This window comes from Peromyscus maniculatus, chromosome 5 (genome assembly GCF_049852395.1).
Source record: "Peromyscus maniculatus bairdii isolate BWxNUB_F1_BW_parent chromosome 5, HU_Pman_BW_mat_3.1, whole genome shotgun sequence".
Lineage (NCBI taxonomy): Eukaryota > Metazoa > Chordata > Mammalia > Rodentia > Cricetidae > Peromyscus > Peromyscus maniculatus.
In genome coordinates, this window is record NC_134856.1 from 120887377 (window position 1) to 120911861 (window position 24485).

General features: G+C 39.0%; 1 protein-coding gene across 1 annotated transcript in view; it reads right to left on the reverse strand.

The window, feature by feature from the left end:
- The window catches only part of LOC102916148 (uncharacterized), a gene marked incomplete at its 5' end in the record, with an annotated part of 285360 nt that overhangs the window by 11477 nt on the left and 249398 nt on the right, over positions 1–24485 (reverse strand). Inside the window, one exon of the mRNA XM_006972859.3 lies at positions 439–645. Coding sequence (XP_006972921.2) covers positions 439–645 — 207 coding nt within the window. The remainder of the gene's footprint in view (positions 1–438; positions 646–24485) is intronic.

The following is a 24485-nucleotide window of genomic DNA, read 5'->3' on the forward strand; positions in this document are numbered from 1 at the left end:
TCTGGATTTTTATAATTTTTCATCAGACAGAAATGGAACATCAGCATCTCTTTGAAGGATATGCACATCTGAAGTTTGGACTCACAGTATTCTTCCACCAACCTACCGATGTTCGTAAGTATTACCTAATTAAAGCTGTTGCAGGTAGAATTCTGAATTATTCTGTTTGGTTTTTCCTGGTCTCCCCCCCCCCAGTATAGTTATAAACAGGAACTGTTGTTTCCTTTATGTCCTGTCCTCGTGTAGGCAAAAACTAAAATACAGCTCCAAACCTGTTACAGTATTACAGATACTAGTTACCATCGAGGTTCCCAGTGGTGCTGATGTGCTTGACATCAAGTGTAAATCGCACACATTTAAGCATGCATATATACATATAACAACAACAAATTATAACATACAGAACATGTACCTCCAAACATTTCCGTGCATACATACCTCAATGATGGCGCCATCTGGGAGCCTGAGAAAATGGCGATACAATTCTTGAAACCCACTGGGATAAACAGTGTATACGGATATGTGGGAAGTAACCCCTCCTGGACCAACTGAGGATGCAGATATTTCATCCTGATGGTGGGGGTCACAGCTGGAGACACTGGACTTAGTGTTATTGCTTTTGCACAAGTAATCGCGCACTGCCACCTAGTGAGACCCAGAGAGCCCCCAGGTCCCCCAAACCCAGAAAGAAAAAAAAAAAACAGAAAAAAAGTAATTAACGTTTGGCAAGAACATAGGCAACTTTAAATCATTTTACACTAAATCTGAAAGTCTGCTGTCTCCAGTTCTTGCACTCTGCTCCATGCTCCATGCACATTTTTATGGCATGTATCTAAATAGCGAAGACAGACAAATCCCCGGTGTGTGCTCCACAATGTTGATTCTCCACAGATGAATTTGTAATCGGCTTCCATATGAACCCAGAGCAGAAAGATCAAACATCCTGTGACAATGACAGTGTAGATTGAAAAACAAACATGTTTACAAATGGTTTTAAGAATGGCTGTGCTTGCTTTCTCATCCAAAAGAAAGGTTTGCTCTTTCCACTCACCTGTGCTGTGCTGTGTATGTGCCAGGCTTCTCATATCACTAAACCAAGGGGCCAGATACATCCCATAGACATTTCCTGCAGCACACAGGGCAGGATTTTGTACACTGTATGCACTGACCACCAAGCTTCTTCCTGGCAATCCTGAACTTGGTCCTTACTGGAATAAGAAGCCTCCTTTTAAAGAAGCCTTTTCAGGAGACAAGTTCACTATCTAATGCAAAGCACCCTGTGTATTGTATTTGCGTTAAATTAAATTAATTGAATTATAATGCAGTTGAAAAGACACACCTGCATTGATTGTTTAAAACATTGCCAATGAAAATTTGACCCCGCCACCTTAAAACTTGTGTGTGGCTAATACAACTTCTGATTTCCTTTTTTTCCTTTTGTCTTTCTCTTCAGTTCCTGAGCTAGACTGATGCTCTCTACAATTCCACATTCTCTTATTCCAAGATGTCCATATTTTTAGAACTTGGCTGACTTTTCAATGGATTCTCTCTTTACTAGCTTTTTTGCTGAGACAGAAAGCATTTATTTAATGATCCAGAAAGCCCACTTCAAACATAAACCAAATGTTAATGCCTCTTAAATATTTACTTACAAATACTGCAAATCTTCAAGAATTTGGAAAGATTTAATAATAGAAAAGAAAATCCTGCCCAATGAGTAGTTAATATAAGTCTGAAATTGGCAAAAAAAAAAAACTCTTAAAATTTTAGCCAATGAAAACTTTTTTTTGAAAAAAAAAAGGTATAATTAAAATGTGGATGGGCAGAAGAAAAAATCATAATTTTTTTTAAAATATTTGAAGGACCCAAAAGACAGGGGTCTAATATGATTTAAAACAGAGGTTTCACTTTAATGCAAGCATGCTTAAGAAACTCACTGGCTTGCAGGATTTACAGGAACATAGGCTTATGTGAACTTTAAATAAATTTGATAGTGACAAGTATATACAAGAGACTTTCTTTCCAGAAAAAAGGCCAAATTCAGTGGGGTTTTTGTTTGTTGTTTTTGTTTTTTGCGATCAGTATAATTGTCTACCGAACAGGTGAAGAAAATGTGGTATAGAGACATCATGAAATACTATAAAGCTATAAAATGATAAAAAAAAAAAATCCGTCATTCTTCATCAACATGGATTGTGGCTGACATTAAATGAGCCAGCACAGAGAAGGAAAATACTACATGGTACCACTCATCCGTCACATCTAATAAAGGCTGACATCATAGTTATAGAGAGAAGACTTCTGGTTGCCAGATGAGCTAATAGGGAGTGACTGATCAACAGGCAAAGAGTTAGATGGCAGGAATAATTGCTAGTGAAACCTAATACACAATAGGTTGAAAATAGTTCAAATTTATATGATGAATATCTCAAACGATGAAGAAACCATAAGCGTGTGAGATGACTGATCAGCTAAGCACTTTGATTGGACAATTACAGAATATCTAGATATTTTGAAACAATACTCCTCAACTTGTGTGGTCACTATGCTTCTATTACAGATGACAACAAAATAATCTTGGTGGGATTGTCACGGGCATGGACACTTTGAAGGTACTTCCGGCACAGGCATGGTCCTGATAAAGTCACTGAGAGGCAAAGTGCTTAGCAAAGAGTCTTGTGACACAGTTATGAGAAGTTATGAGGCCAGAAGGTCATTTGGTGTGAAGACTCCAGATTCTAGGTTAAGACAGCTTGAATATAAGCTGTAAACAGGGCACAACCGGCAGATGTGAAGCCAAGTGCAACGGGCTCACACCTGGAGTGTGTAATGCTAGCACACTTAGCCAAGAGAACAAAGAGGAGAAAGTCTTATCAACCACAACAGGTAAGATAAATATGCTTCTCCAACAAAGGAAGCAGAAAAGTTTGACCTGGAAGGCACACACATACACACATACATACATGCATGCATGCATGCATCCATATTCATATAGAAAACCACATTCCTGAGCATGCCCAGTTTAAGGACACCATTTAAGAAAGAAAGATGGTGGAGATATTTGTGGGCATGCTTAGCTCAAAGTCATGGACCACATATTTAGAAGCTAAAGTGGTGAACAGGAATGCATCTGGGCATGTACAATCTCAGCTGTCAGTTGTGTTTCACTACAGGGATTGATCATTAGGATGGCCGCCTCACCTGGTAGTACCAAAAGTTATGGATCATAAAGGTGAAGTAACTAACAACTTGTGGTGGAATCACAAATGGACAGGCAGCATGTAGTACCAACTACAAGAGAGGTTTGCACCCATCTCACATGATGTAGGCATTAGGACAGTCAGTAAGAGTAAATAGACATAGCTACCTATTTCTGAGAGTCAGGAGGGGTGGGATGCTAGCTAGACATCGGAATGAGGTTTCTAACAAGCAAGCAGGTATGGGGAAGGACAATAATTAAATTGGCACAATGTGTGTCTACAGGAGAAATTTGCTAAACTACATCAGAACTGTGGCCACTTTTATGGTAGTAAACGCCATAGTATACAATTAATTCTGAATCTGCTGCTAGCCTGGCGATATTACCCAACCACATGTTTCCTGTTAGATAGGGTCACTTGTAGAGTCTGGGAATGGGGGCTTCATCAGAACTGAAGCTGTCTGGCTGCCCACCCTGTGTACCTAGCTCCAGGTCAAGATTTCCATAGGTCTCTCCTCCTCTTTAGAATTAGTCCATTTCTGATGGTTCCCAGAATCTGGGTGTAAAATGTTTAATTCTAAGCCATTCAGGAAACACGAAAAATGATATAAGTAGGTTTGCCATGATCTGGAGAACTATAGAATTGCCATACCTACTACAAAATATGGATGAGAGAGAAGTTATTGGGCAGCATTTATGACTTTGAAAATGAAGCCTCTGTGTTTTGGAAATGCAACATTAAACATTAAGCAAAGCTATGATGCTCCCTTGGATAGCAGCTGCTTATTTCAAGAAGATAGGAATACGTATAACAGTTACTCTTGTTTGAGGAGCTAATTTCTTCCACCCTGTAAGGGATCTACACAGTTTACTGTAAAGGGTACAAACACACACACACACACACACACACACACACACACACACACACACACGCACACACATGCGCGTGCTTTTGCAAATCCCTTTTCACTTCAGTATGCTTGCCCATCTTCCTCTCTTTTTTTGATCACACCTAATCTGAGGAATGAGAGGGAAGAGTTGACTTTTACCCAGAAACATCTTTGGCTGACACTGAAATATGTCTAAGAGGAAAGTAGGTGGTAAGGAACAGGTTGAAATATAAAGTCAATATTACTTAGTGACAGGCCTTACACATATACTATATATACACATATACACATATATATGTATGTATATATATATAGATAGATACATATATATTAACATGTACAAGGCTGTATAGTTGATAGTATAATAGACAAAGCAACTGAGGAATGTTAAGTAATTTTCTCAAAGGCACAAATGTGATGGGGTAACTGAAGCATTGTCTTCATTCATTTATCTCATACCTCCTTGTACTTCTGATCTCAGTCTTCAAGCTTTGCTTACTCTTTCTCTGGTGAATCTGAGTGTTGAGATCAGCCTCTGCCCTACTCTAAGTTGCTCTGGATTATATAAAACAGGCTTTTGAGGCTGAACTTTGCTATAGGAGACGCCATTAGATAAGAAGCTGTTGGCTTTACTCTGAAGAAGGATGACAGTGATCCAGAAACAACTAAGTCTGCCTGACATCACCCACACAGTACAGACTGACAAGTGTTTGTTCCTGGGCAGAGAGAAGGAGCCACCCCATACATTTAAGAGTGTGAACTGAGACCATAAGGGCACACGGGTATACTCAAACCATATAAGGAAAATCAGGCCCAAGAATTTATCAGACACAACAGAGCAACCAAGAAATGGATATAACTCCCTCACCTGGACCATATAAAGTGATGGTCACCTAACATCATGATAGTATGGTCCTATACCAACCTCTCATCTGATACCTGGTGTGCATGTATATGCACATGTGCACATGCGCATGCGCACACACATGCATGCATCAAGGACAAACAGAGTATTTCTCAGCTTTAGCTCAGCTCTGTTACCCACTGTTGACACAGCCTACTCAATAGCCTTCCTGTCCAACAGTTCACCCATCTAGATCTGGACTTGAATCCACGATCCTTGTTCTCAGACTCCATCTCAGCATTTCTCCTCATATTTGGCCTCTACAACTTCACTCTCAAATCTGGACTCCAGTGGCTCCATCCCAGGAATGCCCTGATTCCTTGTCTCATCCATACAGACTCTCAGCCCATTTCTGCATCTCTCTAAACTCTGCTGCAACCTCTTGAACTTGTATGCTTTCTGTAACCCTATAGGTGCATGTTGATATATACATATGTTTACCGTGTGCTGTGTCATATGAGAGCTAATGTTAGTAATAACACTTGGGAAACAGCCTGATTCACCTTAGCCAGCTTATCAGATATACGGGATTATACAACAGTTACCATTACCACTGCCACTGCTTAGCCTTGTGAATGTATTATTGTTCAGTAATTTCTGGCATTGTGAAAAGAGGCAAAAATGTGTCCCTTGATCATTCTCTCTTATGTTTTGGAGTGAGGTTGTCCCTAGAACCCTGTCTCTTCTACATGTCCATATCTAGTTTAGCAAGAGCACCCCTGTACCCTGTGTTCCTGATGTCCACGGCAAGTCTCTTTACCAAGTAGCAAAATAGTGCCCATCTTCCATATAGCTCTCTGTAATGAGGTGGAAACCTTTATTCCTTTTGCATTACTTCCTATGGCTGCACCCTAACTGTCTCAAACAATTTGTGAGAGATATAACACACAAGCCCCTTGAGACTCCAACTATAAGCATTCAGATTGAGTCCATACATGTCAGAACTTGTGATTACACTGTGATTCAACGTTTGAACACGCCAATGAACATACTGTTGTGTTTTTTCCTTAATATGCAGCCACAGGATGGGGACTTGTTGGACATGATGCTAGAGCCTGGATTTTCCTTTCAGGTCAGCACTCATAAGGAACATTCTGAATTTTCCATGCTGGGTCCTGGTGGAAACATAGAAAAGTAAATGTAACATTCAAATGTCTAATGCCCATCCTTTTGACTGACATCCCATTGGGGTGCTCAAGGTTCTTTGGAGATTAGCTAGGAAAGACCCTGGTGCACATTGCTCTCTGTGTTTGGGCCACAGAGGTTTCCCAAAGCAGCCATGCTCTTCCCCAGGGTTTGCAGTGAATCATGGGATGCTCGGGATACTAGAGGCAGGAAGAGGAACAAGTCTCAAGGTGGAGTCACCTCACCTTCCAGAAGCGAGACACAGACAAAGGGGGAAAAATCCAATCCACCTTTCAGAAATAGTTAAAGGAACTGAGACATACTTTCCCCACTGAAGAGAGTGTTTTCAGTTACCTGCTGAGGTATTAAGCTTTTTCACACGGGCTGTGAAAACACCCTGCCCTGCAGGTAATTGCTGCATTTTCTAACTTACAACCAAAGAACAGCCTCCAGCAATGAGGGATGCTTGGCTTTAAGACTGTAAAATCTCCCCAGGGTTAGCAAAGTAGGGCAAGGGAGGAAAAAAATGTTTTATAACAGAGACAGAACCGGAAGAGCAGCTGATCAGAGGTGGATGCAGAGGAGGAGAGAGATGAAGAAATGACTTTTTTCCTCCAGATCATCCAGTTCTTTCCGAGCAATCTGTGTACATATATGTGAACACAATTTCCCTGTGACTCTCTTCTCCTGACTTCTAAATCTGTGCCCTTAAATCTGGCTGCTGAGAAACAAACTGTGTGGCAAAGTGACCCGTGTGATATTTTCTCTCCAAACTGAAAGCCCATATGTAATATTTCCCATTAAATTTTATTTCAGGCCACAGAGGCAATCCAAATAGAGGGCCGGAAAGATCTGCTAAAGCAAATGCCACACAACCTAGATACTTATGGCTAGTGTAAGTGAAAGGGAAAAGAGATGGAAAGCAGGAAACAGGACATGATTTCCCTCTAAACTGCATTTTCTACACTTGCTTTTGCTCTTCGTTTTTGTAGTGAGTAAGGGTTGAGCTGCTTGGCAAGCTAAGTGACTTCCATGAAAAACTGGAGACCCCTCGATATCTGCAAATGCGTGGTTTGAATATAGCTATGGTATTCTAGTTTGCCATGTAATCTGAGGTTGCTGCATAAGTCTCTCTCCTGTCATCTAAAATCCCTTCATCAAACCAATCAAACATGTCTACATTGCTAGGGAAGCCCAGCGTGAGTTGACAGATCTACTGGGACAGTGGATCGAGAGACTCCACATATAGCACACATCTGACAAGTGAAGCTGCCCTCAATCTGGAAGCATCAAAACGTAAAGGGAAACCATAAAACGCCAGCCCCACACACAGTAATTCTTAAATGCAATTCATCCTTCAGCAGGAAAGCAAGTTAAAGGCTGTGATTCAGTAGGAGACGAAACAGGCCGGAACAGGTTCAAATACTGCATATTTCACAACAGAGCTTAATTACCACAGGACTAGGAGGCTGTTAATTGCATTATAATAGTTCAGCCTGAAATTAGGTCTGATGTGAATGTCCTTATAGTGGAGTTGTTTATGTTATTATAATTATGCAGTGGTACATAGATTTACGGCACAGATACATTTTTCTAATAGCTTTTGGATTGATTTCTTCTCTTTCCTTGCTTGTGTTTACAGTCGGTTTCTAAGTATGGAAAAGAAACCAGAAGGAGCTAGGGTCAGGAAATTAGGTCACCCTGGATGATACAGTGGGTCTCCTGTGGATTTGATGTTAGAGCTCCAAATGAGTTGTGCCTGATGATGGTGATTTTATTCACCATTTGTTTAGGATTAGACTATTTGGTTTAAAAAAAAAAAACAGGTCTCAGTAAAAGGTTTACCTTTTGCAGAAATCCTTGCTTTGTTTTATCTTAAAAAGCAATGTGTTCCTCTGTTTACCGCTGCTGTAACAGAATACCAGAGACTGGATAACTTACAGTGAATAGATATTCATTAGGCTCACAGTTTTAGCAGCTGGGAAGATAAAAAGAGGGAGGGCTTCTGTGGCACAGTAGCCAATAGCAGAAGGCACAAAAATAACAAACAGAAGATAAACCAGGGAAGGGCTGGGTTTTATAACAAATGCACTCCTACAATAACTAGCCCATTCCTGCAGCAAGGACACCTACCCATGTGAGAGGGTGGAGCCTTGTTTGACTCATTCACTAAGTGTTAGGCAATGGTGATTAAGTTGCTAGCACATGGATTTTTTTTTTTTTGGCGGGGGTACTCAAATCACAGTATTCTTTTTAGAATTAAAAGAATACAAATGTGGGGTGGCCAAACACCCTAATAGTTGTGCCAGAAATCCCATCCAAGGACTGAGAAATCTGGATGCAGACATCCACGGCTAGGCCCGGGGTAGAGTGCCCGGAGTCTAATTAGCAAGAAAGAGGAGGGTTTATATGAGTGAAAATTGTTGAAACCAAGGTTGGATAAAGCACAGGGATAAATAGCCAAACAAATGGAAACACATGAACTATGAAGCAAAGGCTGAGGGCCCCCCAACTGGATCAGGCCCTCTGAATAGGTGAGACAGTTGATTGGCTTGATCTGTTTGGGAGGCATCTAGGCAGTGGTACCAGGTCCTGGGCTCATTGCATGAGTTAGCTGTTTGAAACCTGGGACTTATACAGGGACGCTTGGCTCAATCTGGGAGGAGGGGACTGGACCTGCCTGGACTGAGTCTATCAGGTCAGTCTCAGTCCTCTGGGGAGGCTTTGCCCTGGAGAAGGTGGGAATGGGGAGTGGGCTGGGGGGGGAGGGGAGGGGGGCAGGAAGGGGGAGAACAAGGGAATCTGTGGCTGTTATGTAGAACTGAATGGTATTGTAAAATAAAATAAAATAAAATAAGAATACAAATGTATAATTAAGGCTGTATATGTCATTCACAACATCATCTTTCTAATATAGACAACAATCTCAAAAATTCAAAGATTGTGTCTTGTATATGAACCCCGCAGTTCATAGAAAGCAAAAAGATGTGACAGCCAAATAGGTTTTTCTTCACAAAGTAATGTTGGATGGCCTTTCTTGACTCATCCAAACTTTTCCACTTTGGAATTCAAAATTAGAGTTGGCTCAAATGAGAACATAATCCATGGCCTGACTTGAACACTTCAAACCTGGAATCCACATAGCACCTTGGAGGAACATTGGTATTTGATGGTTTCGCTTTCTATCTTGCTATTTTGACTTCTGTGCAGTCTATGTTTATCAGGATTTTGCAACTTTTTCAGTGCATTTTGTGCATTTCTTTAGAATGAAAGATCGAAAAGTTAACAGGAGATTACTCAAAAATAAGTTGGAGAAGCTAAAATGGTTATACTTCGAGGTTTCCTTCTTTAACATAGCCATCAGGGTAGAAAAGAAACACTGATCTAAATTGGAACTAACATAGAGAGAAGTAATAAACTGTGGAAAGACCAGCAAGCCATATTTTTATACAAAATTACCTCTGCTCAACTGAGACAGGGATTAATTATGTCACTGGAAGAAAGTTGACACATCACTGTGTGCTTCTGTGAACACACTGTATCTTATGATTTGCTATTGGACATCTCCAGTTTTCGTAACCACAAATTTCACATCTTGTATCTGTTAGTGGAAGTCTTTTCACACACTGCTGTACAAGGAAGTCACTGAGAATTTCACTTCTGGTTACAGCATTATTCAAAACTCTGAGAAATAGAAATAAATAGAGGAACAAAAGTTGGGGGGCTATTTTCTGAAAGGATACAAATCACGGGTCTTGGCAGAATTCCCATGGCTTTGCCTCTGGATATGCATGCAAATGTTCATAATGGTAGCAGTGTGGCCATATTTAAACATCCTACAGATTAATCTCCAAGCCAATGTCAGCACTGAACACCCCCTCCAGTTTTCTGTTCACACCAGCTACCAACTGAACAGTGCTTAAAAGAGAGCATGGGTCCTGGAATCTGAGGGTAGGACAGGAGTGGGAATCCATGGACGTAGGATTGAAGATAGGAAAAAAAAAGGCAAGGAAGAAAAAAACGTAGTTTGCTCCCACTATGATTGTAGATAAATCCTACAGATGGTAAGTGCATTGTTTAAATGCAAATTAGTCCTAAAGATGTGGCCAGCCCTGGTTCCCACACCTACACTCTACTCTCTAGAATTACATGAAGGAAAACTTCAAAGTGAGAGTGACAAAACCATATCTTGTTTTTGAAAATGAGACAAAATACCCACACCTTCAAGTTTAGAGTCTGCTTTTCTTCCCTGGAATGCTGGAGGAAAAAGGAGAGGAAAGTTGAAGGTTGAATCTATTAAGTCTAATCTTTTACTTTTGAGGGTGGCCGAACTAAGGGGCAATAATTGAATTAGTTTAGTTAGACACCCAGTTGTGGAAGTTCAGTGATCTGAAGGAAACAAACTTGACCAACCTATACATTTTTCTTTTTGGTGTTAAACTTGAAGTGTGATTCCATGGACCAGGCTGAAGTTGACTCAAACCCATAACTGTGTTCCCACGTCATTGGTAGCAAGAGTTTATGCTATCAGCTGAAGAACACTGACCCTTTAAACTTTAAAATATAGTTCAAGCAAATATGATAATGCAAATCTATGATCTGAGGTACTTGGAAGCTGAGGTAAGAAGAGCCCCTGATTCCAGGAGTTCAAAGCCAGCCTGAACAGCATGAGACCCTGATTCAGAAAGAGAAACAGGAAGACTTGAAATTGGCGCCTTCCTTACTGCTTTGATGTGTATGACATTGTTCTAGGAAATGTGTGTGTGTGTGTGTGTGTGTGTGTGTGTGTGTGTGTGTGTGACATTGTTACAGGAAATGTGTGTGTGTGTGTGTGTGTGTGACATTGTTATAGGAAATGTGTGTGTGTGTGTGTGTGTGTGTGTGTGTGTGTGTGTGTGTGTGTATGACATTGTTACAGGAAATCCTTTCTATCTGGGAAACTGTCATCTCAAAACGTGGCCTTTGTCAATGCTCACAACTAATACTGAATTCTTAGTACATTCTTTTAATTGATTTCTCTGTAATGGAAGAACAATGTCAAAATAACACAAGCAAAGAGATTGTGGGTCTATGTATGTGTATTTTATTCTACTTTCAAGATAAAGAATACCCCAATTTGTTTTGGAATCATCTGAAATGAACAAAACCATGTGAATGAAGATGAGAATGTTTATACTGTGCCTTACCTTATTGTGAATCCAAGTCAAGTGGTATAAATTGGCTGCATATCTAAGGAAAATGGTGAGCACAGTGCGCTCTTATCACCCACTGTGCACGCTCCAACAGGAGCTTTGTTAATAGGTGTTGGAGAATAGTCCCCAGACATGTGTGGCTTGTGCCCCTCCCTCAGGATTGTTACAAATGTTGCCTATTAGTGAGATCCACCACCTGAAGACAGAGGCCTCCACCCATCAGCCATATGCTCTGCTTCGTGTTTGGAATCACCTATCTAGACATATCTGAACCAAACACCCTAAGGGATTTTTGTTTGCTTGTTCTTTTCTGTCTTTCCATACGCAAATGCAAGCTTCACAAGGCAAAGCCATGGAGCCTGGCTAGTGAGAGGCACTAAGTATGTATTTTTTAAATTTTTCAAGAGGGGTTTCTCTGTGTAGTTTTGGTGCCTGTCCTGGATCTTGCTCTGTAGACCAGGCTGGCCTCGAACTCACTGAGATCTGCTTGGTTCTGCCTCCAGAGTGCTGGGATTAAAGATGTGTGCCACCACAGCCCAGCTCAAGTATGCATTTTTTAAAGGAATAAATAAATGAATTTAGCAATTTAAAAGGATTCAGCGTTGAAGGACACCTGGGTTTCTGCTTTGTATTATTTGGCTTTTATCATGCCTATCTTTGATAATTCTGAAATCTATTTCACTTTTTGCCAACTTCAAATTGGTATTGTTTTCATATATATATATATGTAAAATCAGTGTTTCCCATTTCTCCAACAGTGTTGGTGAAGTGAACTCTCTACAAACATCCTACCATCAAGTCTGAACTCCTTGTTTCCTCATTCAGGGAGTTCTTCTCAGCTACTCTTTCATCGCCTCACCCCACCCACACCACCCACAAGCCAGAGACTGCCATGTCATAACTCTTCTGGAATAACAGCCCTTCACACGCACATAAAACTTCTGAAGCCAAGGTGCATTCTGAGACAATCGACTATGTCGTTAAACAGGCCTACAACTAAAAATAAAATCCTGATCTTATATTCGTATTTATTTTATACCTTATGTGTATGAGTGCCTTGCCTATATGTATGTACATGCACCATGTACAAGCCTGCTAGCCACAAAGGCCAGGAAAGGATGTTAGATCGATCATCTGGAACTTGTGGAGTCACAGATAGCTTGCAACAGTGAGGCCAAAATGTGATCGCCGCCAGACTCCCTGACCCCTGAGACTCAGGCTTCTAAATGTTCTTTAATCGCCTTTTAAAATACATTTTAAACCTAAACTATGGGATGGGAAAATACTCCTGATGTCCTCATTTAAACAGAACAAAGGGACTTATTTATTTAGTTTTAAGTCATACATCTTTCCCTTGTGTTGACGAGGTTGGGCCATGGAGATGAAGTATTGGGGGCAACATGGCTATAAAGAATGAACTTTTGACTGCATGCTACTAGGAAGAATAATGTCCTGGGAAACAGAATGTCTATATTATATGTAACAATATTATAATAATTATATTATAACATGTCTCTGTCACTAGCAAATTCTGGGTCTCTGTTTCATTGCCACTAAAATGATGAACGTGAGTTAAATAGCCTCTATGACATCCTTCTAGTTTAAAAGCTATGTTGACATGTTTTTAAATATAAATATGCATGCTATATACACCATATATCACATACATATACTATATATCACATACATATATACATATACACATAAATATATAAAATATCAACAAGATGATACCAATTGAGCTCCTTAGAAATTTTTGGGGCTCAGCACAATTAACACCTGCCACTAATAGCTAATAGCTAATCTGTCTGCAACCACCTATCAGAACTAAAGAGGATTCAGAGTTTTTCTCAAGAGCAATGTTTTGACTATCAAGATGTTTCAGAAAAATGAAAAAAAAAAAACCTCTACAGAGCATTATCTTTTGGGTCTTCTATTATTTTAATATTCTTTTTCCTTGTTTGTAATTTAAAATTTTCATTTTTGAAGGAAATTTATTCCTTTATTGAAATTAAAGCTTTATTGAAACATAATTGACAGATTAAAATTGTGTGTGTGCATGATGCATAACATATAATGTACATATATATTCAGTGTGAAATGGTTACAATTAAGCTGGATCAGATAATGTTTAGGTGCTTAATTCCATTTGAGTTGATTGTTTGTTTGGTTTTGAATACACTATCAGATCAAGGTCTAATTTCATTCTTCTAAATGTGAGTTTCCAATTTCCAATATTAGTTACTGAGGAGAGTCATCTCTCCATGATATGTGTTCTTGATGTTTTGTTGAGGATCATGAATGTGCCCACTTATATCTATGACCTCTATTTTTTCCCTTGCTCTCTGTCGGTTTATATGCCAGTACTGATCACTATTACTTTGCTGTATAGTTTGAAATCAGGCCATGAGACGCTTACAACTTTGTTGTTTTGCTTTGGTGTTTGGCTGATAGGGTGTATTTGAGGATTCATATAAATTTCATCTTTTCCATTTTTGTGTAAACTCCCATTGAAATTTTGGTAGAGATTGCACTGAATTTGTAGAATACCTTGGGTAATTTGTATATTTTAGCTACCTTTCAAACTATTATTATTATTTTCCTCTATTTCTTTCACCATTATTTAGTAGTTTTAGTCAGCATATCTTTCACTTCCTTGGTTAAACTTATTCCTAAGTATTTTCTATTGATGTTATGGCAAATGAGTTTGCTTTTGTAATTTCTTTCCAGGATAGTTCATTGTAGCTAAAGTTTTCCTGCCTGGCCCATAGTCAGGACAAATCTTTCTCACCAGCCAGTCCCACAGCTGCTCAGACCCAACCAAGTAAACACAGAGACTTATATTGCTTACAAACTGTATGGCCATGGCAGGCTTCTTACTAACTATTATTTTGTCTTAACCCATTTCTATAAATCTATACCTTGCCACATAGTTCGTGGCTTACTGACATCTTCACATGCTGCTTGTCCTGGCAGCGGCTGGCAGTGACTCCTTCTGCCTTCCTGTTCTTTCTTTTCTCCTCTCTGTTAGTCCCGCCTATACTTCCTGCCTAGCCACTGGCCAATCAGTGTTTTATTTATTGACCAATCAGAGCAACACATTTGCCATACAGAACATCCCACAGTAGTTCATAATTAAAACTACTATTGGTTTTTGCATATTGATATTTTATCCCACCATGTTCCTGAACAATTTACTAGTTGGAATAATTTTGGGTAGAGTCTTTAGAATTTTCTATATGTAATTCTGTTTCATGTATAGTGATTATTTCCCCTCTTTTGTAGTTTACCTACCTAAAGCAAGAAGAAAGTACAGTACATGCAAAAAATTATTAAAAACTTGAACAGGAAAGTGTGGTGTAGCAGGAATTGTTAGAAAGTCTTATTAATAAAAACAAACCTGGAGCCAGGTATTGGGATGAACGCTGAAAGGTCAGAGAAGCAGAACAAGCCACAGCGACCTCACCTCACCTCCCCAGTTTCTCAACTGATCCTGTTTCCTCAGACTGGAAGCCTCTGTGTCCTCATCCAAATGGGTCTCAGCTGAACTGTTGCTCAAAAGCCTAAAAGCTTAACCAGGCCTAGATCCTGATCCTTACACCTTATATACCTTTCTGCTTCCAGCCATCCTTCCTGGAATTAAAGGTGTGAGTCACCATGCCTGGCTGTTTTCAGTGTGACCTTGAACTCACAGAGATCCAGAGGATCTCTGCCTTTGGAATGCTAGGATTAAAGGAGTATGCTACCACTGCCTAACCTCTATGTTTAATATTGTGTCTGTTCTGTTCTGTGACCCCAGATAAGTTTATTAGAGTACACAATATTTTGGTGAATACAATACCACCACAATGTGGCATCAAGAAAAAAACCAATTTATAAAAATCAGTAGATGATGCATGCAATAAAGTCAGAGAACAGAGTTATACAGGGGCTGGTGAGAGGTCGCAGAGGCTAAAATCACATGAAGTACAAGCTTGGTTACTTGAGTTCTGCCTTGAAACTCTTTCCAAGTGGAAAAACAGTATCAACTCTATGGCATTGTTCTCTGACCTTCACATATACAGAATGACAACCCCCATTCATCACCATATATTTACACACACACACACACACACACACACACACACACACACACATTAATTAGTAAGAAATAAAAAATAGAATTTTTCAACAGAATAAATTTCCCAGGGTCCTGAAATGAAACTCTATTTTAAAAGATTTTACTATACTTATTATGTTTAAGTTTAAAGAAGTATATCCAAATGAATGATAGATGTTCTAATTGTGAAGAAGGATAAATCAGGAAATGAATATTATCAAGAGATCCAGGCAGGAGTCCTATAAATATAAATATAAGTTATAGAAACTGAAAAGACAATCTCATTTGGGGTGAAAAACAAGTGGCAGATACTGGAGGAAACGAACAACAGATATGGACAAATAGAAATTTATTATCAATCTGAAGAATAAGGAAAAATGAGGAAAACAAATGGAGAAATGGGTTACGTGAGGATCGGTGGGTAGAGGTGCCTGGTGCAAAGCTTGACACATGTTTGATGGAGAGAATGGACTCTCAGCTCCCATGGGTGTGTTGTATCCACATTTGTGTTTTTCCTCCTTAAAGAATAAATGTAACATTTAAAAAAAAATAAATGTTAAATCTGAAGAACAGAGAAAAAGGGAAAAAACTAGAATAAAGAACCATCTAAACACCCCAACATGCACACAAATATAACTCCAGAAGCCAAGATTATAGTCAAAGATTTATGCTAGTCAACAATGACAGAAAGTATTTCAAGTAAGTGGGAACACATCTTGAACAAATCCCAAGGAATCCAGGTAGAATAAAAAAATATAGACATCATTTAAACCTGTCTCAGGCAAACCACCGAGAACCCAAATCAAGACTGTAAAGCAACCAGAAAATAGAAGACACATTATTTAGAGAAAAATAGACCCGAATCTTCATCAGAAATAAAGTCAAAATCAAGAATCAGAGGCTACATGACAATGAAACAGATCAACCCAGAATTTGAACTGATTTGTTATAGTCACAATGTAATCATGGTTTGTTTGATTATATATTGTATGACAACAAAGCCTATAAACAGACACATTACACCAACAGCTCTTCCATTAATGAAACACTGATCACACAATAACATACATTTCTAGTTCACTATGCTTACGTATCTCTGAACAGTCTTCTTCAGCAAAGAGAGTTCTGGTCTATATTTTTAAATGACTTTTTATTTTTTTTTTTATTTTTAATCATGTATATGTATGTGTTCCTGGGTTTATGCATAGTGAGTGTAGTGTCTGTGGAGGCCAGTAGAGGGTGTCAGAGCTTCTGGAGTTGGAGTCAAGGTGTTTGTAAACTTCATGACAGGGATGTTGGAAACTGAACTTGGGTCCTCTGGAAACACAAGTGCTCTTAATCACTGAGCCATCTCTCCAGCTGCCTTAGGTAGATTTTTATCATTTCAAGAACAGGCATAAATGAAATATCTGACTCCAGGATTTCTAAGAATTCTCCTGTTTCAAATATGCACTAGAGTGTATTGCACTAGAGTGGAAACATAAAAAATCCCAGACTGGTGACATAACAGCCCAGGAGATAGTACTTTCAAAAACTTTATGTTCTTGTAGGGCAGACACCTACAGTAAGCCAAGGTTTTTTTTTCCTTTACCTTTGTTTTAATCTGAAAGAATCAGATGCCAAAATAAATAAACACCAATCGTCACTTTCCCTGTCTAAGAATCCAGAAAATTAAGACTCAAGGGACAGAACACTAAATATTAAACATTTCTCCCTTGATGTCTAGAGTAAATACAACTGTTTTTAAATGTTTGCTAAGAGATTATTTACTACCATGAAACTCACCTGGTATTTGGTTTTTATTCTCTGGTAGATCTACACATACTAGACAAAGAGAATATTTTTCTACATAAAGAAAATGGAGCATCCAAGTCTGCAAACTGCTTATATTGGGCGACTGAGGATGGTGCAAAGAGCTGTCTGATTTCTCCTGATTAGTTGACATGAGACTGGTTAGAAAAGAGCAGAGGGCACCAGCCTTGCTACCCCTCCCTGCCCACCTCTCTCTCTCTCTCTCTCTCTCTCTCTCTCTCTCTCTCTCTCTCTCTCTCTCTCTCTCTCTCTCTCTCGTGCGCGTGCGCGCGCGCGCACACACACACACACTCCTGTATTGTTGAATAATTAAATGCTGTAATCTGAACTTCAAACAACACCAAATGAAAGACTCTGAAAGCAGCTATAACTTTTCAGCAATAAACTGCCAATGTCTTTGTCAAATTTATAGCTTTATTTTATTTTTTATCAGCAGCCCCTTGAGTGCCTAGGCCCATGCACAGACTACAGTTTATTGTCTAATTCTCAGATTTTCTATCAATTCCATTTTGTTCTTGAGTCTACTTAGAGGCAAAGATATCAACCAGAACTCTCAATTTATCTACTTCCTTGGCAAGAATGGAGGCAGAGAGGCAACAAAATTTCTATCCCAGTGTTCACTACTATAGATACAATTTTAAGACATAACCAAAGGTTTGCAAATAGAATGGAAACTATAAGATGCAATAAATAGCCTTTGATTGATTGATGGGAAAATTAGAGCCTTGAATGACATGATTTCATTATTAAAAATTGATCTCAAAACTAATGAGTTAAGAAGAATAACATCGCTGTGTTTCTAGCTAAAAAGTATTGTCATCCATTGAACTTTAGCTCAGCAGAGAGATAACTACATATTTTTAAAATACGTAGATGCTGAACACATCTAGTTCAGTTGGCTAATGTTCCTGATAACAATGTATTGGGCCATGACATCTTGATCTATGGAAGAAACTTAGTTGGTGGAAGAAATGGGCAGTAGAGAAGAGCAGGCTGAAAAGGGACTGGAGAACATGCAAACTGGGGAAGACAAACAATTTGGGGGGGGGAGGTTTAATTCACATCCTGGAGAGACGTCCAGCGAACAGCTGAGAAGTCCAGACAGAGCTCAGGAGACATGGCAACTTGCAGGTGTCCCAAAATGTCTGTCACGTTGACAGCTGTAATTCTACTTCTTTCTTTCTTTGTCTTCCATGTACCTTTTAGTCCTAAGGTCATCTAGTTTCAATTGATAACTATGTGACTATCTATATACAGGAAATAATAGAAAATTCTGGAGTCGAGGTTAGAAATTAGTACTATCATCCAGTTTATCTAAGGTAACTGATCAGGCTGTTACAAGAGTTCATATGGACTATGTGTCCCTATATGTGTCGACCCCCCCACACACACACACATCAAGAAATCACTTTCCTCCCACACCCTTGGTGTTGATTAGGGTGTGTGGGAGATGATCTGAAAAGAGTATTTAAAGGAGAAATACACATACAAAGTCCTAAGCATCTATATAAGGAACATAATTTAATGCAATTATCATCACAAATAGTAACCAAGAAAGGAAGATATTAACTAAGAGTTATTTTCATGGCTACCCATAAAAATAAAGAGGAAAAGTTGAATTACTCTAAAAATAGTTAACTGGGTGTCTTAAAAGGTTGAAATTCTAAATAGAACTAAATTATATACCTTCAGACATGATATATGTAAGGGACAAAATATCCCAGGTGGACACTAATAATTATATGGTAAAGTGTGGCCATTGAGAGCCAGTAATGGCCAGCTGAACAATGGGTGTGTGTCTTGAAGGAAAGAAGCAAGGCAGGTCTGAGAGGTGATTCAAAGTTTGAGGACTAGTTGATCATCCACAGGGACTTCTCAAAGATTAAAAACCTGAAAGTTGCAGAAAGCACACAAGCCAGAGAATAAATGAACATTTAGAGCAAGAGGAGATGCGAAGAGCCCTGGGAAGGCTGTCATAAAACACACGTTGCATAATAGATGATGAATCAGTTCTATTATTTAACTTTACCAAAGATGGAACAATATGGAGATATGCTAACCATCATAGTCAGCGTTAATTTACAGTGGGGGAAATAATTAGAATCTCACTTTTTCTGAAGAATGGAGTGAAAATGTAAACAGCGCTTCCCTCCAGGCAAGTACTTTATCAAGTTGACAGGTGCATTTGAATTACCATGGGTGGGGGATCTAATAGGTTATTTATGTGTCATTTTAATAGAAAGACCCAACCTCAAGATGGACAGCAGACTTTATCAGTACTGCTGTTTGCAACTAATCCTCCAATTTAGCACCCCATGAAAATACCTGCAACAAAATCTAGCCATTTTTCTTTTACACTCCATTATGGAAAAATCAATATGGGTGCTATTCATCGCAAATCTCCAGCTTCGCGGGTGCCTGAGCCACAGAATAAAAAATAAAAATAAAAAAAAAAGCAAAACAAAAAAAAAAACGAACCTGACAGTTCAGCACCCTGTGTTGCAGAGCCCACCGCTTAGGATTTCATTCCAACATGTCCAGCCACCCAGAATGGCCCAGTTGCCCTCATATATATTCTAGGATCGAATATATATTGCCCAGTGACCCTAAGTCTGATTGTTTGAAGGTCAATTCATTTGGAGTTCACTTTAGAGCCCAGAATAAGAGTCACTTGACTTCTACACTTGATGGTCTTAATTTTTATCTGCCTTTTAACATTCAAGCAAGGAATAATGATGAACAACCCTGCAAATAGTAATTCAGTCAAACCACACATAAGCTATGCAAGGACTACAAACGTTACTGTTCTAAGGGTTCTCTGAAACATGCCCTGATAACCTGTTTCCAGGGAAACAGTCTTTGTCCTGCCTTCTGAAATACCCCCTTTAGTCTTCATACTCCAAATTATTTCAATAAGAAGGAATTTTTCTATGCACCAAAGTAAATGCACAAGTTAATGGATTGTGGTGCATTTATATGCACCCAATACAGAGCCACTAAGGCTAATAAAAAAATAGTTCAAAACTTAACCCATCTTGTACACAGCTACCTTAAAGCAATAACTGTATCAGATTTCTTGTTTCCCTCTAAATCATCAGAGTTACCTATTTCTCTAGCATTTGTTATCTTAATGAATATTTAACAGTAATAATCCATACATTCATTTTTGCTACTGGATATGTTATCCAGCCCCCCCCCAAAGTAGAAAATGGTTAGAAATCTAGCTAGACATCAAGCTTTTAATAAACTTAAACTTAACTCCTGTATATTTTCTGGAGCTGTGTGGTAGATTTACAGATGGGCTCACTCAGCATAAGCTCCACAAACCACTGTCCTGCCAGGATAGTAGGCAGATGAAACCCAAGGCTACACTTTCCAACCAACTTTCAAGTCCCAGTTACAGATGCTTCCTAAATTCAGTGTTGATTTCTCTCCTGCACAGCCCATAACCCTGACTAATAATAAATGCAAGTATATCTCTAGGGGTTTGGGTAATTAAATGATAAACTATTATAGATCTGTATGCCATTTTGATTTAATGTTTGGGATTCTACAACTTTTAAGTTCATAATGTTAGTATTTCTTCATTGCCAACTTTCCTTTCTACAACATCTTTCTAAAACCCAAGTTGCTGTGTTTTATAACTACTTTTTTTTCTATCACATTAAGATATCCCTCCATCTGAAAACAATATTGGAAATAACCAGATGTTATTTATTTTATGTCATTGTCTGAATTAATGGTATTTATTGAACACTTTATTATACTCCAGTCATATTCATGAGCCATGTTGTATGAATAAGAACAGATTTATGAAAATTTATATAGTTGTAAGCCTGGTGGCACAACCTGTAATCCCTGCTACTTCAGAGTCTGAGGCAGGATCATCTAGAGTTCAACCTGTCTTAACTACAGAGTCAATTCAAGGTCAGCCTGAGTAAGACTTTGTCTCAAAACAAGATTCTGAGAGTGGACTTTAGGAGTAGAATATTGGGTTTGTTTCCCAAGATGGAGAGAGAGAGAGAGAGAGAGAGAGAGAGAGAGAGAGAGAGAGAGATTGCCATGGTGATAAGATGCCTGGTGCTATAGAAAACAAGCATCCCCTCATGTCCAGGGTGTGCATATTCCAGTACAGGGGAAAACAATTCTGAGCACAGTCTTATGAGACTCGTTGATCACATATGATACCAGTAGTGACTGTGCCAAAGGGCCAGAAAAATTTATCAGTGCACTCTTTATTGGGCTCAATTCTAAGGACCGTTTGCTTCCAACAGTTCCTAGGGTGACAATAAAACTGATTCATTTGGAAGTAAATACATTCTCTGACATAAAGAAAGTCTTGAAAAGTGAGATCACTTCTGAACTTTTTGATATGTAGAAATGTCCCATTTCGTATGAGCGTACATATTTTCTTCAGTAGTATATCTATACTGTTGAACCATAGGAAACAATTGCAGTTAATTATAACTGTTATTCTTTGCTCTGTGATTGTTTATGTGTTTAATTTTTGTCTTAACTCCTGGCTAGTAAGCTCCTTTACTGCATACATTTATGTCTCTCTATCCTCCAAGGTATTTACTGCAGAGGCAGACAGAACAGTTTCCATTAGCCAGGTTCACTGTCAAGGATATTTGGTACTTCCAATGATTTTTCAAGAGTCAAGCAGGTTCATGGTTCTGTGATGTCTTATTGTGGAATTGTAGTTTCATTGGCCCCGTTCCCTGACCTAAAGAAGCATCTTCATTAATGAGCCAAAATTGCCCATTCAAAACACAGCTTCCAGCAAGATCAACTGTGTGATCAATGCAACCTTGAAGAAGTCACAGTGGCTGCAATGACATCAGGGAGAAAGACCAGAGTAGAAAGTTTAGTGATTGCTAAAGATCACATCTGGATTTCTGTCCACTTATCAATGAGGATGAGTATTGCTCAGACACAGCAATACTGGGATACCTGAGCCTGGATTTCCTCAACAATCCTTCTCTTGGCTTTCTTATTATGTGGATAATGAGCATTGTCTGGACCTGGGAGATATGATTATTTGTGTTTGTTTTAATGGTCACTAAAAAGTGTGCATTCCCAAAGAAAAAAATCATTTTCATCTAACTTTTTGGATATCATTTTCTTTATCTAGTGCAACTGAGCAAGCAAACCCAGTTTCAGAGCCTTAGATGAAGAGTTGAGAGGCAGGGCTAGAGAGATAGCTCAGCAGTCATAAGCTCAAATTGCTCTTGCAGAGGACCTCAGTTCCATTTCCATCAGCCACACAGGGAAGCTCACAGCCACCTCTAACTCCAGCTCTGGGAGGTCCCATGCCCATGGCTTTGACAAGATCCTGCACTCATATGCACACACATAATCACACACACATAATATACATACACATAATTAAAAATAAAAATAAACCTTACAGAAAAGTATGTTTTTACACTAAGCTATTATTTATTTTCTTTCTATTTTTATCTATGCTTGTCTTGAATTTTATGATTATGCTTTTTTTTAGTAATGACAGCTTCATGCATGTTTATAATGCAATCTGGCTACTCTCTCCCCACCCACTTTGATCTCCCTCTTACCCCTACTAACCCCCACCTTTCCTACTTTGAGTTTTGTTTTTGTGATCCATTGTATGTAACCAGGGCCATGTGTATGGTCATAAGATTAGGTGGGGGTCATAAGTAGAGACACAACAGAGGCAATGATCCCCTTCCCTAAATCTAGGAAATAGTTCATGAGTGAAAAGAAGGGTCCTCTGAATCTCTCCTCCATCCTTGCCCAGCTGTAGATGGGACCAATTTTGTGTAGACCTGGTGTAGTCATCCACAGCTGTTGAGAGTTCAGGATTAAAATAATTGCTCGAATGCTAGGGACAACTAGACATATGCTTGTATTAAAAATTATAGAAAAATAAATGTAATATTATGTAGTAATATTCTTTGAGAAAAAGGAAGTCACTTATTGTGGTGATATGTTCTGTTCCCTAATAAAGTTTGCCTGAAGATCAGGGAACACAACAAGCCGCTAGATTAAACATAGAGGCCAGGCAGAGGTGGCACACACTTTTAATCCTAAACTCGAGAGGCAGAGATCTGTTTGGATCTCTGTGAGTTCAAAGCCACCCTGGACTGCATGATATTGACTCAGTCTAGGAGAGAAAACAGAGCCAGGCAGTGGTGGCACACACCTTTAATCCCTATACTGGGAAGCATACACACCTTTAATCCTAGGAAGTGATGGCTGAGCAGAGAAAGGTATATAAGGCGTGAGGAGACAGGAACTAAAGGTTTTTTAGTAGAAGTGTCTCTTGCGGCTAGAGGCTTTTTCAGCTGGAGCCTTTCAGGAATCAGAGACATTCAGAGGATTCGTGGGGTTGGCAAGATGAGCTGTGGCTTGTTCCTTCGTATCTCTGATCTTTCAGCATTCACCCCAATATCTGACCCTGGGTTTTTATTAAAGACCATTTAAAATTCGAGTTACATATTAGAAAAATCAGCCATTGACTAAAGCTAATAATTGGGAGGAAATGCAAATATGTACTGTATATGTGGTATAAATTTAAATCCATTGTCAGTCAAAGAAATCACCAATAATGAAGACTTGTCTCAAATCAACAAATCCTTTTGTGAAAGGGTCCTCAGTGAAGGAAGTGAGGAGGTTGAATGTGAGTTCCCTACTCCACAGTGACAATGCCAGCCTCAGTGGTTCTACAGTGTTGTTCTGTAGGGGTCCCTTAAGAGGCTATGTATTAGCTGGAAGTGACGGCTTATGCTTTTCTTCCTATCACTTGAAAGTCAGAAGCAAGGAGATTGCTACTAGTTGAAAGCCAGCCGAGGCTACATAACCAGAAAGACCTTGTCTCAAAAATAAATAGATAAATAAATAATAAATATTATATGCTTTGGCTTGGTGGTTAAATTTCCAGAAAATGAATGTAAGAAAATTATCACATATGTGGACCAGGATTTATATGAAAAATTGTCCATTGTAAAGTTTAGACTGCAAGTTAATGGTAGAGAGCTTAGAACATGGAGGAAACAGAGTTTGAATGCAGACACACACAAAAGAAAAAGGGGACATAACAACAGACATTGAGGAAATCCAGAGAATTATAAGGTCATATTTCAAAAAACTCTACTCCACAAAACTGGAAAACCTAAAAGAAATGGACATTTTTCTGGATAGGTACCACATACCTAAGTTAAATCAAGACCAGATAAACTATTTAAATAGTCCAATAACCCCTAAGGAAATAGAAACAGTCATT